We start from the raw sequence: 17,717 nt of genomic DNA on the forward strand, positions 1-17,717 counted from the left end.
TCTTTAAAAGCATGGGCAAGGAGAGGCAGAGCATGGCCCATATAGAAGATGAGTGGTTGGGTAAAGAACCATCCACCAAATGCATCAGTGATTTCCCCTGTGATGGAAGAAGACTTTCAAATGGCAATGTCCAGACACACTGCTTACTAACACAAGAATAGCTACACTGTGTAAGATGGCAGTTCTTAGCGCAAAATACTTTTGCTGGCAATGGCTGAAAGCATTTATGTAACACAAGAATAGCACCCTGTATAAATAAATTTCCTCAGGATATTTTCCTCTGTGCTAACGAATAAATAAATGAAACACTAAATGAAACACTAAATAAACCAACACAATCCTCTCCAGAATTTGAATCCTACTTTTTACTTATTCCCTCTCCTATCACAGTAAAAATAAAAGCAAGAAAATAAATATAAATGATACAACAATGAAATTCACCACTGTTCTGAACTCTCTCTTATAATCCACCAGAGGTCTTAATCTTCTTATGCTCTTCATCTGTTACATTCAGAATCTTGTTTATGAGGAAAGAGGAAGCACATTTTTAATATAACTAAAGCCAAGAATTTAGTGATAGCATAATTTGAATCTTAAGAGTCTAATTATTAGTCCAGATCTCATTGATACACAAAAAGTAACAGTGCAGTTAAAATTGTCATCACTTGGCTTCACAACAGATCTATGCCTTTAATCTGTTTGCTTTGTGTAGTCTTTTAATTACAGATTACACTGCAAATGCATGACAATCATCAGTTGTATCACTGCCTGTTCTCCCTAAAGAAAGTACCACACAGAATAACAATGGGAGCATCATCATATGTGATTTTTAGATTGTGATAGTTAAAAAGCTCATTCAAGATAACATAGTACATCTTCCCTTCAGTAGATGTTAAACTCTGTGCCTCCCACAAATCCATAAAGGCACATTAATTCCAGTTCCTTCCCATGTTATGCAAAAGAGTTCCAGCATTAGAAGAGAAAGGTATGTAGACATAGTCTGCTCTGTTGAACTCTATTTTGGAGATTCAGCAAAGCTTTCCTATGTTATATCCTTTCCTCTTGTTCTTAGTGAATCCAGCAATCAACGACAAAAAACAAAAACAGAGGTGAAGACTGTATGTCCCAAATTAATTTCCACAAGCCATAAAAAGACTAAAGAAACTGAGTTGAATTACTGTGGAAAATATAAAGTTGCATAAGTTTGTTAAAGTTTAAGATGTAGGTTTAAATTTTAGTTAGTCTTTTTACATAGCTTTTAGTTCATTATCAATTTAGAGATTATCCCATTAATCACAATTGCATTAGATCATAATGATTTGGATTAAAAGACAAATAGAATCATTCAAATACAGAATGGTTTGGGTCAGAAGGCACCTTAAAGATCATCTAGTTCCACCCCCCCTGCCATGGGCAGGGACACCTTCCACTAGACCAGGTTGTCCAAAGCCCTGTCCAACCTGGCCTTGAACACTGCCAGGGAGGGGGTAACAACAACCTCTCTGGTCAGCCTGTTCCAGTGTCTCACCACCCTCATAGTGAAGAATTTCTTCCTTATATCTAATCTAAATCTACCCTCTTTCTGTTTGAAACAATTACCCCTCATCCTATCACTACACACCCCTGTATAAAAAGAAAATTTGTTGCATTTAAAAGTAAAAAGGCTGAACATGGCAGATAACTTCCTCTATACTCAAAGCATCATTTTGAACCTATCAATATATTCCATTTGCAAATTCTTTGTTAAAATAATATTCCTGTTCTCCTCAACTAATGTTAATTATTTAATTCCACTCCCTACTGCTCCGACCTTGTGGTGATTATTGCATTATTTAACCATTTCATACACTATTCTTCAAATTGCCTTTGCAGCAGGGGAGTAGCTCAAAGTCCCATAAACATTTTAGGTTTCAAGTCCAGAGGAACTGCTTCTCTTTTCAAAGGAACTGTTTCTTCCTAAAACCATGACAAAAAATGATCTTCATTCTTGCAGGCAGCTAACTTGTCATCCTTGCTAGAATATTCTTGCTATGAAGGCTACCACAATATATAGCATGATACAGAGCTCAGAGCAGTTGATAGGAAACAGATGAAGTCATTCTGGCTTATCTAGTCTACCCTGTGCTTGCACCTAAACTGGAACACATGCTTCCCAAAAAAAGGTGTGATTTGGAAGACATGGGAAATACGTATACGCCCATCTAGACACAGTCAAAATCACAACATCTATAAAGCATGAATAAGCATGGACTCGTGGACTGAAGGAGAAAAAAGAGAACCTTGAGTTAAAAAAATATGAGAATATTTAAGACAGAATGTTAACCTACTTGATACTAGACATGGTAGGTAGTACAGTACCAGAAAAGTAATATATAACATGCTAGTGAGTTCTGCAACTGAAACCAAAATTGGTCACCAGAAAGTATTATATAATCTGAAGAAACTGAAGCTGGAATTCTTGAGGTGCAAGTCTGCATTTGGCCAAAGGAAGACAAGGGCACTGCTAAATGTGCCCTAGACAGATTCCACCCAAAATAACAAACTTGATGTGGCAGCACATAAATTTCAAATACTGCCTTAAAAGTCCTGTACAATCAGATCTCCCAGGCAGAAAACATGTCCCAAAAAATTGTCAGAAACTTTTTATATGATCAGCCATGGCTAACTGCCAAAATTATTTCAAAGAGAGTGCAGATGTTACCAGGCTCCCTCCTGTCTATTCAGTGAGCCTGGGAAGGGAACCCTTGCAACAGTTGTTACAGTAATGGTAATTAAATATATCCCACACAGTAAATATGGACACTTTTAAAACATTATACTCTCACGGTTAAGCAAGATAATCTTAGGATTCCACCAAATTTGTTTATATATGCCAGTTAGTACCTCAAACTCAAAGCATTTAACTTTTAGCAGTTAAATTCTTGGTTCTTCATTATAACAACTTAATATAAAATATATGTTCTGAAGTTTAGTGCATTCAACATCTATATTTCTGGTAATCATATCAGTATGACAGATGTTGGTCCATGTTTAATATTTTATTGAAAAGTTAGACATTCTTTAATATCAAGGACAATGGCATGACTTAAAATTTTACTTCAATCTACCTTTGCTTTTTCTTGTTCCGTTAAAAATAACTAAAAGTTCAAAAGAATGACATAACAGAATAAATTTTTTGAAAAAAATCAATAACAAAAATAACTTACAACTAATTTTCTTTTTTAAGAGTTGTATAAGCTTTGACATTTATTTTTGAAAAGCCAAATGCCAAAAATCTCTTCCAAATCCAATAAAATGTTGTTTTCTATGATACAGAACATTACAACAATATGTATATTACAAAACATACATTGTATAAGTCAGAAAGCACTTTTTTTAACTGTTCAGTATAATGTCTTCAGAGCTTTCTAACTCAGACGAGTCAATGTACCTTCAAAAACTTAGCATACTCAGAAAAGAAGATTACAACTTCAGTCTGCACAGAACAGATTGTTAATATACAGTTCATTACTGTGAGCAAGTTTTACACGCATTTCTTTTCATGGACTAAAGTGGTAAGGTTTTTTTCTCTCTTCTAATTAACAGATTTAACATTCAGAAATAATAAAAGAAATATAAGGCAATATTACTTTACTGTTCCATTTAGATACTATTTGCTAATATAATTCTTGTGATAAATATGAACATGTGCATTTATCAAATCCCTAAGAAGATTATCTAAATCAACTCCCATGTAATTACCATTCACCATCTGTTCCACCAGGGCCTCAGCTGATCTGCTGGCATCTTGCAGTTTTCTGTACTTCTCAGGCTTTTCTCGCTGGATGGCCTGCAGCATGACAGGAAAGGTGAGTATTTCAACAGAGAGATTTTGAAGAAGAAAGTAATTAATCTCAGGGATGTCTTCTGATTTCTCGAGACCATTTAACCTGTCATATTGCCCTGCCAGCCTCCTAGTTTGCAATGAAAGCTGCAAGTACCACACACCATCAGGAAGGGAGTCAGTCATAAAGTCAAATACATAAACTGAGAATCAGAACACAACAGAGTTGACAAATGATACATGTCAGCATTTTACAGACACATAAAAGACATACAAATTAAGAGCTATTCAAAGCCCAATATTTCAGAATAAAAAAACCTGTTCAACAGAAATTCCTTGTAGAATAATAGATTTGCTCATTTGTCATGATAACGCAAGAATTGAGCATGCTAACCAAATCACAGGGTTTCATAGCATACTACAGTATTGAACCCATATATCATTTGATTGCTTACTCTGTTTGCAAAAAAATCTCCACTTAAAATACATATTAAAGTAGATACGTAACATATATATGAACATACATAGCAGACATCCATATATGAGCTACTAAGTAAGAATGAGTGTTAACTGAAGAATTAACACAGGCTTCTAGTGATGTACTGTATCTAATACACTCAGTTCACCTTTCTGGACTCAAAAATTTCTCAGTCACGTTCAGGCTAGTATTCTGGCTGCCTGGTAATGGCAGGTAAAGGCTAGCTGCTACAGTTTCAGGATGCAGTAGGAATCTAAGTTTTTAATTTTATTTTTGGTTGGCAGCAATACAGATGGAAAATAAACCCATTTTAGATCGGACAGCCCCACAATGCTGCCTCGTAATTAACAGCACAAAGTCACTCAATTGATTTTAAACTAATTTAGTTGTATAATTTAGGTGTAATTTAGAAACTCTAAATCAGAAGCCCAAAGAAGCAGCATTGGACCACAGACAATTTCATACCAAAAATAAAACAGACTATATGCCTCCCATAGATCGTGACCAACAGTCTCCCATAAATTAGAGTCCTTCACTTTACACACATACAAAAGGTTACGACACCACAAATCCTACATGAAATGTATGGAAAGATAACACACAACGCTGGCTAAGGCTTCTCAGTCTGTCTGACCCTGATAGGCTTTCTGATCACCTTGTTTATTTCCACAGCAAAGGTATTTTCTGCGTGACTTGACCCTTGGGGGGAAAAGGTTCCTTACAACTGGAAAGGAACCTCAAGTAGGTGTCTAAGAATGCATTTAGTAGAAAAACCTCACATACTTACATGTGAAAACGTTATTTTTCAAACAGGTTGCTATGTTTAGGAGAAATTAATATAAACACCTTTGAAAAACTCTCTTAAAATATCTTTTAAAGTGTGATGTTTAAAACATCTTCAGTTTAATAAGAAGCAGCTCCCTGAAAGTCTTTCCTAGGTGAGGAGATGCTCAGAACTTTAAAGACAGATTTCCAGTTAAATTTGCACATTTCCACAGCCTACTTAGAACTGCCATTGGTTTATGCATATAGAAATGATTAAACAGCAGGCTTTCTAACAGTAGCCAAAGTTTCTATCAAACACTTTCAATAGTACAATTTTGTATAAATAAAATATATAAAGAAAGGATATGCAGAGAAAAATTAAGGATGAAAATATTTTGGGTTTTATAAACATATCTTTAATATATACCTAAATTATCACTGAAAGATTATTTATAGTTTTTGCAGGTCAATAAAACCTTCTACCATTTCACTGTACAATTTCAATATTTTCCAAATTAATATTTAAAAATCTATTAATTCTCTCCAGAGTTCCAAAATTTCTTATAGAATCGTAGTGAATACTACTCTGTCTATAATGCCAGGTATAATTAGCATGAATAGAAATACAGGGAACTCAAAGGAAACATTAAAACACTAAAACATACTGAAAATAATTTTACTCCATCTGTAATGCCAGATGTGTAATTATCATGAGTTCAACAGTAGTAAGCACAAACGAATCATTAAAAAAACCCTAAAATATACTAAAAATTCGTTTTTTGGAATATAAAAATTATATGACATCAAAGCCTGTGGCAGTGTTCAGTAATATGCTATGCACACTGATAGAAAATATAAGCAGTACATGTGAAGCCCTTAAATAAACGTGAAAATGATGCATATCAAACTTCTATCGATTACTTCTCTCCATTCATTTGTATGTAATTGGCATATATTACAAAAATGAAGGTCTAAAAGTGGTTACAGGAAGACATATGCTTGCACACAGAAAGCACAATGGTAGCCAAATGAGAAAAGACTGTCCTTTTGTTCCTTACAAACACAAATCATCTGATCTGGGGGACAAAGGAGGAAATTCACCCTAGTTACTTACAGCACTAACCACATCGTCCTGCCATTACTCTTTACACACTGTCATTGCCAAACTTGCAAACTACGTCTTGGATTTTTCACCCCCTCAGAAAAATTTCCAGATTTCCACATGAATGTGCAAAGTCCCTAGATATGAAGGGAGTAGGAGTCCTGGAAACACCTCTAATTTATGTCTTTGCTCTGTTAAGTTAATTTATTCCATTACTGAAAGGGACCATACTCTCGATTCAGCTTCATTCATGACACAAGTAGGCTGGGATAAGTTTGAAGAGGTTTGTGATGTTTTGAAACTCAGAGTCTATATATTGTAACCAACACTTTTTCTGATAGAAAGTTGTGGCAGCAGCAAAGTCACTTCAAAATATTTCCAAATACATAACTTTCCCCTTTTTTTACTCTTCTTTTTTTCTGTAAAAGACTTTTCAGAAAAAATACACCAATATGAGAAAAAAAAAGTTACCTTTACAGGCTTCATCCAGTCAGGGATTAATTATCTTTTGGGGTATTTTGTAACGACAATACAAATGTACAATAGCCTAGGTTGAACTGATTGAATAACACTAAAAATTCATCCTTAGTTAAATACCAGCTGAAGGTGAAGAGGGTATTTTCACAACATTAAGTGTTTTACTTGACCCTGAGATTTTAGTTGTCAGTTAATGACTTCATAACCTAGAAAACACTGATGGTTGGAGGAATTTGGATGTTATTCATATCAAATCAACATTGTACTTTGAGAGCTCTGTGAAAGGATGCACGGTAGCAGTACTCTCTGACCTCCTGTGCCTCTGAACAATTACCCCTGAAGGCAGAAGATGGGAACATTATCATCACTGACTCTGACTGATTCAACTTTCAAATATCCAGGCCCAACAAAGCATGTCTGAAAAAGGTCACTAAAACAAAACGAACAAACGAGAATTAAGCTTTTGAGAATGCCAAGAGAATAAATTTAATTGTCTAGGATATCTGACATTTTCCCTTACATCTGTTCCTTATGTGTTTACCTTTGATTCTGAATTTCTAGGTGCTGCTTCTTGGCCAACTAAAACTCCTTTCAAGGAGTTTTATTCACAGTTTATTGACAGATAGTCTCAAATCTTATGAAGCAGGATTTTCTGTCTGTCAAGTTTTAATTTTTTGCACCTGAACTTTCATATATTTGAACTTGCAATATTAAAAGCTCATTATGGCTTAAGAAAAACAGAAAAGACCCCAGTGATTGTTAGGTCTGTTTTCAGTAAAATATATATACTAACTGGAAAATGGTAACAATGTGATAATGATGTTTACAGCACTAATGTTTGGATGTCTTCACTATTTAGAATTGGTATGGTTGTTCCACAATGAAACTTCTATACTTATGGATGGCATCCAGTCTCTCTGGCCAGGTAAGGCAAATATCTTTCCTTTGTATCAGGGAAGGGCTATAAATATTTTTGCTTCTCCTCAGACATAGGAAGGGACTTTTTGTGCATGTCTAATATATTCAACCTATGTAATACATCTGCCAAAGGCTAATTTCCTGCCAGTATCTGAAGAGCAGCTGGCTCTTAGCAAACGCAGTCAGTGCATTTCATACAGCCTGCTCTTGGCTTCATCTCCCCCAAGCCTCCTCTGAACTGGGATGGAAGCAGGCTTTTGAACTTGATGAATCATCAATGATGGCAAAAGAGCTTTCCTTAGGGCTGTCGTTTCTGAAGTCTGCGTCCCTCCATCATACAGCAGATGCACTTCCACTATATCATACAGAAGTGACCCCTCATCCAAGAAAAATGATGAGTAGGAGCAAGCTGCCAGAACAAGAAAAAAAATCATCCAACTAGTAACCTGTCCTCAAAAGAACACCAGAAAAGAAAGTCATTTAAAAAAGGCCCTAGAACTCGGCACCTACCACGACAGGCAATAAATGGTAGGTCTGACGTTAGCCAAGCACAGGTGTTCTGTGCTACACCAATATACATATATATTGTATATATATAGTTTGTGTGTATATAGATATAGATATATATATATATATACACACACACACTGCTCTATAGGGAGAAAACTAAATTATAATCAGTAAGAGCAAGATGGGACTTCTGAATGCATCTGTACGTGGTCACATGCATGCATGTGTAAGTACAAAAATGGAGTATGACTTCATATCTCAGTACAACACAACCTGTTTCAGTTATGACTAATACGTTTTCCTTTTTGGCATTTCATCCTTTTTTATAGATCTACAACTTTATTAGACATTATAATATATTAAACCCAACACTATTTTATTTTCCATTGATTTGAGGCTTATTTTGTGGGAATTAGAAGCAAGATTTGATAACAAGCAACAATGAAACTGTTCAAAACAATGAACTGGGCAGTAATTCCTGCTTTGGCTACTATTTTTATGGGTGGAGACAGATATCAGACCAGGAAAAGTCAGGTCAGGATAACTTTAAAACTGGGCAATTTAAAAACCTGGGGTTTTCTACTCTTTTGAAAAGTATGTACCAAGACTTCCATTAACAGAAAACCGTTCAACACAGAATCCATGCAGTACTTGTCAAGTGTCACCTTTCACAGTTCTATCAAATTAATACATGTAATCAGGATGTTTTCTTTCTAAAACCTCTAAAAACTTCTACATTTAACTTGATTTTCTCAACAAAATGTTCATTTTAAAAGCAGTGATACTCTATGAAATTAGAACCCATCTTGGTCCTTAAAAATATTTTCAATGTTAATGATGGATACATGTTAATTTCTCTATTTCTATTTATAGTTAATGTTTTGTCTCGGACATCTCTTGATACAAAACAGATACTTCTTCTGCACTACTTTTGTAAAGAAGCTGGAAATTGGTTTCCTAACCATCCAGTTATTCAATTTCCAAGGAGGTCAAAGAAACATCTGAAATATCTCCTGTTATCTGCCGTGTCTTGAATTCAAAATTACAATGCTCACACACTGGTCAAACTCCACACCTCTTTTCCCTCCCTCCTTCTCCCTCCAGTATTATGTATGTTTCACCAATCTAAATGAGATCTGAACAAACGTGGTAGGTAGTGGCCTCCCAACCCCAACGTTCTTCCTCAGCACTAACAAAGGCAAGGCAAGAGCTGCTAGGAACTCCAGCTGGGACCAAAGGAAGGTCTGTGGTTCACCTACCTCCACCCCTTTACTTGCAGCGATCACCACCTCCTTGGAAGCAAAGAAAGAAAAGAAGGAGATTCCTGTATCCTTTAATGCTTTTATAAAGTCTTAGAAACTGACAATATGAGGTGGGACATCATACTGGTTAGGGAAACTTGATAGTGCAGGTATCCAGCATAATATGTAGGCCAAGATGAGCTAATTTGCCATGCTTGAAATTGTTCTGTTCCTCAAAATGGAAATATATGATGGGAAGATATGAACATTGTTTTTCCCTCTGCTTCTTTTTGAATTTTACCTACAATGAAGGTTGAAGCACTCAGAAAATTAACTGTATATCTACTTATGTATTAGATGAATCCCATTACCTCAGCATGGAAGCATTTGAACCCATAATACACTCTCTGTGTATTTGATCCATCTTGTATATTTGTTTTAATATATATGTATTTATGCATATTTCACATAACACGATGCGTTACCATGAACTAAACTCAGGATATTACATTTTAATAGATACTTACTAGGAATAATATTATGACATTAACAATGAAACTAAAATTATTGCAAAAAAACCCTATCATTTAACAAGAATTTTTAAAATGTATATTTACAGCCACAAAATTCAGTGTTCCTCAACCTTATCACAGCTGATTTATGATGGACAAGCAGACAGTGAGAAAAAACAGCAGCAAAACTAACTTCAATACAGTAACTTTGTTCCATCTCTTTGTGTTCTAGGAGTATGCATCACCATATATTTTAATGAAGATCCATGATATACTCTGATACTTTAAGAGATAAATATAAAAAGATGTCCCCTTTCTCTTACTCAGATGCAAAATGCCTGTCATTTCTATCTTCAAAAATTAAACATGGAAGAAAATTTGTAATAGTTTAGTTTTCAAGGGCTATATTCAGAGTGTGTGAAACATATACACAAACACAGCTACACCTTAAGCAGTGCAGAATCATTCATTTCACCAAAAGTAGAAAACAACTGATTTTGGTTTAGCCAGGGTGCTACAATAGTGTTAAAAAAAAAAAAAAAAAAAAAAAAAGTGAAGACTGGTGATTTTCAGATATATTTTACAGTGCTGTAAAAAGAATTAGATACAGATCTTCTTCACCATACACTAAAAGATGACACTTTACACATCCTTCATTTTATGCATGTATAACGTCAAATTGAGCTGTGAGTATAGAATGATGATGTACATTTAAGAATAGATAGGCTTTGATTCAACTTTACCAAAGACCATCTTAATTAAATATGAGTATCTATGAATAAAAAAAAGATCTCTGTATTCAGACAGCCTGTGTAGCAATTTTGGTGCCAAAATCTGAAATTCATAGAAACAGTGAGCACTTCTAAATTTCTCTTGGACATATGGACAATCTATGCTTGTCATTCCACATTTGAACTCATTTAAACTTGGACTTTGAATGCACTTTGACAAGCTAATACAAACTAACAGACATATATACAAGTACTTTCTCCTACATTGACTCTTTCTCTGAGATCTGAGAGATTGCCTTCTTTTCGATATATTGCAAACTCAGGACTCTGAAGCACTACTTCTGAGCGGGTCATCCAGCTATGGAGCTCTGTCGTATCCGAGTCAAACCTAAGAGACAAAGAAGTGCAATAAGACCTTTAATTTCCACGGTTTCTGAAAATAGGATTGACAATAAACACGTTTATCTAGTTGTTTATACAAGTGAATAAGCAGCAATATCTCTCAGCAAAAGACAGTTTTAAACCCCCTGTATTTCATTAGGTAGTTCATAAAACTATTCACTCTAAAACTTGGAAACATAGAAACACTTTTTCATTTTTAAGACTCTGATTTGACAGCTGAACAGATGCAACAATTTTCACAATAAGGATTCTAATTTTCCAAGCTGATGTTTTTGGAAGACATGAAACAAATGGCTCTCAGTAAAAGGAGTACCACAAATCCTGCTGGCTCAGCTGAGGATGTTAGGTCTATCTGGGTGACCAAATGCAGCCTTCATACCTGCAAGATTTCTGTCCCAGCTTGTGCTGACAATATTATGAAGGATATTCCAGCAGGAGATGTGACCATTAGAAAGGAGCCTTTTCCCACTGATTCAATTTGTTGTAGAATGCAATTACTAATCAACAGTAAATTATAATTTTTCTACAGCTAAAACTTTAGAAACCGCAAATTAAGACCCCCAACATTCTGTATGTATTTTAAAACTAGTTTTTACCATACAGTCCTTTTAATTAGTCTGGATTCTTTCATCAACTCCTTTAAAACTGGTCGTAATTTTTGTTACCTATTCAGAAGGTAGCAGCTCAAATTGAAGGTTACCATATGCAGATATTTAAATTGCTCATGTGTAGAAAAACCAAACTATGATTCAGAATCTACTGTTGTTTTTAAAAAAAGAGGCTTAGTACAATGATTTTTCTCAGTTGTGACACACTGTATTCTTGATTGCATTTCTTTATATGCTCTAATATTTATATCTAGTTTGCAGCTGATTTTCTTTTTGTGGAAATACAATTAAAGCAATAGAAGAGAAAGACTTATAAAAAAAAAAAAAATTGACCTGTATCTTTCAGTTTGCTTTGGAAATATACGTTGTATCATTTACATACAATTGAAAATCTACTAAAACCAAGAACTTGAATGACAATTATATCTTCAGAGGAATTAATTCTTTTACAAAAATATACACCATATCTACAAGAACTAAAATACAAGGATGTAAGGTAAAATCAGGTGCTACAGAAATCTACATATACAGAAATGAAAACTGAATACAAGAAAGACTTTGATGTTTGATCTAATATTTATGCCTCTCTTTCTTCTATTTTCCACTGTGATCTTTGTGACTCCATTTAACAGCACAGTGTGAAAGACTGAGTAATAAATAATGAAAGCAGAAGAAAGGAGAATCACATACTGCCTCAATCCAAGCCCAACACTCTATATTCAAATTATAAACAGGTATCATTTTGATAAATCCTAATACTACTATTTGAACACTCATTAAAGGAGAAAAAATATGATTGTGAAGTAATGGAAGGTGCAGAAACCTTCCTGTCATAAAGAATTACAAGTTCAGAGGTGGAAGACAAAAGACTCCTAAGACAGTCCAGGGAATTTCTGTGCTGGTACCAGATTCAAATCCTTGAAATCAAACTGCACAGCCAGTTAAGAGCTTCCTAGCTCAGCTTTATTTCTGATCCTATGTGACATTAAATCGACTGTAATTTTTGAAACATAATGTTATCCTCTGTTCTGCATAAAATAACTGCATATTTAATGACCACAGAACAAGAGACATCTGATAGCAATGAAGATGAGTTTACCAGTCCCTCAGTACTAAAATCCCTTGGCTGCAGGTAAAATTGTATTACTTCTGGAGTTCACTTCATTCTCAAGCTGAAGGTAAGTAGGACCAGTGAGACCAATTTACTGAAGAATAGCTTGTCATTAGCCTGGTATAGGATGGAAATTGACAGAGCAAAATGTTTATCAGTGATTATTTCCTCATTTCTTAAACAAAAGGACTTAGCCCTTGCCTCTGCAACATCCTCCCTGGAAGAGGAAAGAGATAATTTGGGGCAGTTTTGATAGTACGACAAAATAATCACGAACACATCCCATGCCCCAGAGATTCGTCAGATGGTGGTTAAGTGTTAGCCACAGCAGACAGTGTCTTGACAGAGCTGATCTCAGATAACAGATTGCTCTGTCACTTGCAGTTTCTTCTGGAGATAAATATAACTCCACAATGCCTCCTGCCCAAAAAAAGGGCTATAAAAAGGGGGTAAAAAAGGATTAAAAGACAGGAAAGTTAATTCTAAGTAGATTTTTTGCAGCACATAAATATCCTTAAAGAATTTTTCAATTACTTTGGAAAAAAATTATTCTGTCTCCAGCTTGTATAAACCCAAGAAATACAGGTAGAATACAGCATTTAATCATTCCATAATGATTGGACATTTCCTTTCTGAGCACAGCTGCAGTTACAAACTATATTAACTCTAGATTGATATCAAAGGATCAATAGAGTCTTTAAATCTCCTAAGTACAACAATACTTTTGACATTAAAAGTAACACAATATTACCTTTCTGACCCAATAAAGATGAGTGCATGAAGAATTTGTTAAAATAAATCCATGGAAGATGCTAAAGTCAAATCAGTTGAGACAATTACTCTAAATAATTACCTTACTTTAAAGTGCACATTAGCTTGCTCCCCACCTAAAAATTCACCCTGCAGTAGAGGATTTATTCTTTCTGCAGCACTGATGGTTTAGTTTCCAATTAGTCTTTCCTTCTGCTATTCCACAAGAGAGGTACCATCTTTTACTGATCTCACTGCCCTCTCTCTACAGGCCAGCACACATCCACTGAGTTCAAACACAGTCTTTTTTCACTCCAGAGCATGTTTGAAAAACCATCTTAACATTTTTAATCCATGCCATTCAAATTTGCATGGATGTCCCCCCCAAACTGATTTTCTGGATCTTAAGAAGACATATGCCTACTTCAGATTCCCATTCAAACTCTCTTGCTGACATCACCACATGTACTTGTTAAAAAATAATTCCTTGTTCTAGTTTTCCCTTCCTATTCTGTATTAAATACATGATAAACCTCACATTTAAGGCATTTCACAACTTAGTTGATTTTGGTTTTCTCTTTCTGTGCATGGAATTTCTGAACCAAATACCCAGAAGCATATGATACGCACGTCCTACTACAAGCCCCCTATCTAATCAGATACTTTCTGGAAACCACTAAGTAACAGCAAGTGTTAATTTGCTTATACTTCACAATTAAAACAAATGCAATTTTTAATAATAATCAAAGGGCTGACTGACTATAAACTTTCCATCTGTGTAATATATCTTATAAAGACCTACTGTGGTTCTAACAGCCACATCACCTAGTGAATGACAATGGTATATTTTCAACTCATAATTTGAGTTTAAAGTACTCACTGTGAAGTAATGTGCATGCACCGACCTCCCACATATTTATACAAACTTGAATGTTGTACAAGTTCACATAGGAACACAAGTTGTGAAGTACCCTGCTGTCATGTGGCCATCACAGTGGATAATCTTTTCTCTAAATTAAATGTATTTCATCTTTAAACTGCTACTGTGTTACTGCTACCATGACTGGACAGTGGTTTCAGTACTTTTTCTTTCAACAAATAGAAAATGCCTCACAATTTCCTTTGCTCATTTGATATTTCCCTCCCCCGCCAAACAAAACTACACCAGGCATGTCACCACTGTGTGTCTTGGGCAGACATAAGACCATTTGCCTAAATACTGAGCTGGCAGGGAATGATGCAACACAGATCCAAGAACCTCATTACTGAACTACTGCATTTCCATGGCTGGACTGAAATGCCCAGCTCACCAGTGGTCTTCCTCAGCTTGTAGCCCTTTGCTGCCTAGAACATGTCAAAGGACAACTTTACAGTACACAATGCCTATTGGCAGAATTATTCTTTGGTGAACTAATTCCCTGCTGTCTTCTTCCTTTATATTTGTTGCTGGTGAACCATTAGTTGATAAATAGCCTTGTTCTTATGCCTAATTCAACAGCTTATTTGTCCTAATAAATAATTTTTCCCTCCCTATCTTTTCAGTTCACTCCTCAAATAATTTTATTTCCTTTCTGAATGATATTCTGGACCTCCCTCTACAGTTCTGATACTGTTCAGTTTAGCTTCATCAACATTATGACCAGCACATTTCTGTAATGCAAAGGCATCAAAGAAAATGCTAGATTGATCCCAAGTTCAAGTCTCTTTCAGAAACTTCACTAGTATCATCTTATTAGCCTCAGAGTTTTCCTTCTTCAGCCAACTATCCATCTTAACACTGGTAAGGCATGGATATAAACCATACCTTCCCCAGTCTGAACAGTAATTACTGAATTGTAACAAGCAGAAATTCTGAGAGATCCACCACTTTTCTCATATATAAGGAAATCACAGCTAAGGCAAATGAAAATCTAGAGGTTGTTGTAGAGTATGTTCATTAATACCATTTGCCTTCAGCAAACAGCCAGTGGCTAGAGATGTAAAATAGTTTTAAATTCAGACATCATGCCTTTCACTGAGTGCCAACTGGTACTAATCCTATAATACAGGAGGTAATTTAAGACACTAAATGTGAAGAAAAATATATATTCTCAGTGTATTTGTCACTAAGCCATTTATCGTCTCACAAACAGGATAAAGGACCAATAAGGACCATTAAGTTATAAAATGTCCATGTTTACAGACCTCAACATACCCAGACTTCTTACACTCTCAATAAAAATGTTTATCATTTATTCCTCCTGTAAACAACAGAATACTATCCTCTTGTGTCTCAGTCAGCTTTTCCTTTCCTTTGGCACTGGCTACATGGATACAATGACACAAAGGACCACCAGGAAAATCGAAGACATGGCTTTCCTCTTTTTTAGGTTTGCTAAGTAATGTTAATACAAGAGCAAAAGCTGAATTTCAATATGAGGATAAGACTGAAACAGCCCAATGGAGTTACTGTAAAAGTGCTAAACAGCATTTAGTTATGATTAATATGATTCATTGAACAGCAGTGGGATATTTGAAACGATCTCTATCAAAACACCACTTTGAATAAGCCATTATAATTTTTCCTTAGATCTATTTTTCTACAAAAATTCGAACTTTTCGAAGTAATGAAGCTTCAGAAACCGAAATATAATAATTTTCAAAGAAATGAAGGCTACTTTCTTTTCAAAAAAATATGTTAACACTTGTTAAATCAAAAAAACACTAGATGGAGCAACTACCCTTTTTTAACATACCTTTCTCTTCCAAGTGTCTTTCAAATCTGAAGATTAAACTTCATATCCATAATAATGTTATGACAAAGAGACTTTCTTTGGCAACATTAGGAAGAATGTACAAAGATTTATTAAATGACAAAGAAAGGAATCTTTGGACATAATTTAAGAACTTTAATATTGCAAATTTGTTTAAATTAAATGTTAAGCAGCTCTAACCTGTTTGCTATTTAAAAACCTACTGAGTAATTTCCACATTTTTCTATGCTACACAACTGACCTGTTTTTCCCAGAATATCCAAATACCATGAAAATGTTACACTGCAACCCTTCCTCCCATTTAGTAACAGTAACATTTAGACCAGTAACAGAATTTAGCACATGTCAGAATTATTCTGACATTCTGAAGCATTATTTTGAGGTAGATTCAACCTTTTTTGGGTGGTCAAGGTGGAAGGAAAAAAAAGTCATCTCCTTCTTATCTTTGCTTTCCAACACTTACGTTTTTAACGTAAGTTGCCTTAGGAACAGCTTCTTTCCCATGCATTTATGCCACAGTGAATTGAGGCAATGGAAATTTGACATTCATTCCTGTGTATGTTATTGGTCTACAAGCCAAATTGCTTCTCCTCTACTTCTTCGGTATAAATGGAGACTCTCATACTTCTAATCCTTCCTAAGCACTTGGAAATGTAAAATTAAAAAGCATTCTGGAAAGTTTGTTGATTCACTTTTTGCCATCCATTGTTTCCCCTCAACTAGGTACCTAGAGACCATGCCATTACGCAGCCCACTAAAGCAATATTCACAGTGTATCCAAACTACTCTTTTTCCCTCCTTGAAACTAAGCACCTAGCAATTCACACTGCAAGTGCAGTGCATCTTTAAGACATCATCTAATCTTTCTAAAACACTTAGATCACAGGAAAAAAAATCTGGAGCACAAAACTTTCCAAGCATGTGGTAATGGAGCCTAAGGTATTTATTTCAGACATACTGTTTTACAGCAACAACACTGACTAAAGCTTGACAACAGATCAAAGAAGCTGACAAAAACTGGAAGCATTATTCACCATGTCAAAAAAGCCCCAACCCCTAATGTGCCTTTCCCTTCAGTCCCAAAAAATACCAGGCAAGAGCATGCAGTGTGTTGCACTATGACTGCAGAAAGAGGCCAACACAATCTGGTTATGCACCTACAGAAGCTTCTGGTAAGCATTCAGTAATTGCTGGCTTTTTAAAGTCAAACTAAAACTAAGCAGTACAGAATAATCTACCCTTAGTCATTAAGTACTCAGAGGAAAATTTTGAACATAAACATACATACAATATAGAACGATGTGAGAGGCAGATTGAGAACCTTCCCATTCTCTTAGTTTATTTCAAAAACTGAAAGTTATACAGTACTATGGCATATATTCTCCGTGGGTGTAGGTACTAAATATATACAAAAAACCCTGAAAGGGTTGTTGCAGCCAACAGTGGACCCAGAAAATAACTGACTGACTGTGTGGGAATACAGCCATGAAGTTCTCCCAGAAAAAAAAAAAAAAAAAAAAAAAAAAAAAAAAAAAA

General features: G+C 35.1%; 1 protein-coding gene across 10 annotated transcripts in view; it reads right to left on the reverse strand.

Moving 5' to 3' along the window:
• DMD (dystrophin) overlaps positions 1-17,717 on the reverse strand; it is a 1,208,820-nt gene that overhangs the window by 764,661 nt on the left and 426,442 nt on the right. For 8 of the 10 annotated variants that reach the window (XM_026858158.1, XM_026858140.1, XM_026858131.1 and 5 more), the window contains 3 exons: positions 10,822-10,945; positions 9,333-9,365; positions 3,742-3,829 (listed from right to left, as the gene is read on the reverse strand). In XM_026858158.1, coding sequence (XP_026713959.1) covers positions 3,742-3,829; positions 9,333-9,365; positions 10,822-10,945 — 245 coding nt within the window. The remainder of the gene's footprint in view (positions 1-3,741; positions 3,830-9,332; positions 9,366-10,821; positions 10,946-17,717) is intronic. The other 2 variants (XM_026858211.1, XM_026858102.1) reach the window with 1 other exon arrangement.

Source organism: Athene cunicularia (assembly GCF_003259725.1).
Source record: "Athene cunicularia isolate RWA chromosome 1 unlocalized genomic scaffold, athCun1 chr1_part1, whole genome shotgun sequence".
NCBI lineage: Eukaryota > Metazoa > Chordata > Aves > Strigiformes > Strigidae > Athene > Athene cunicularia.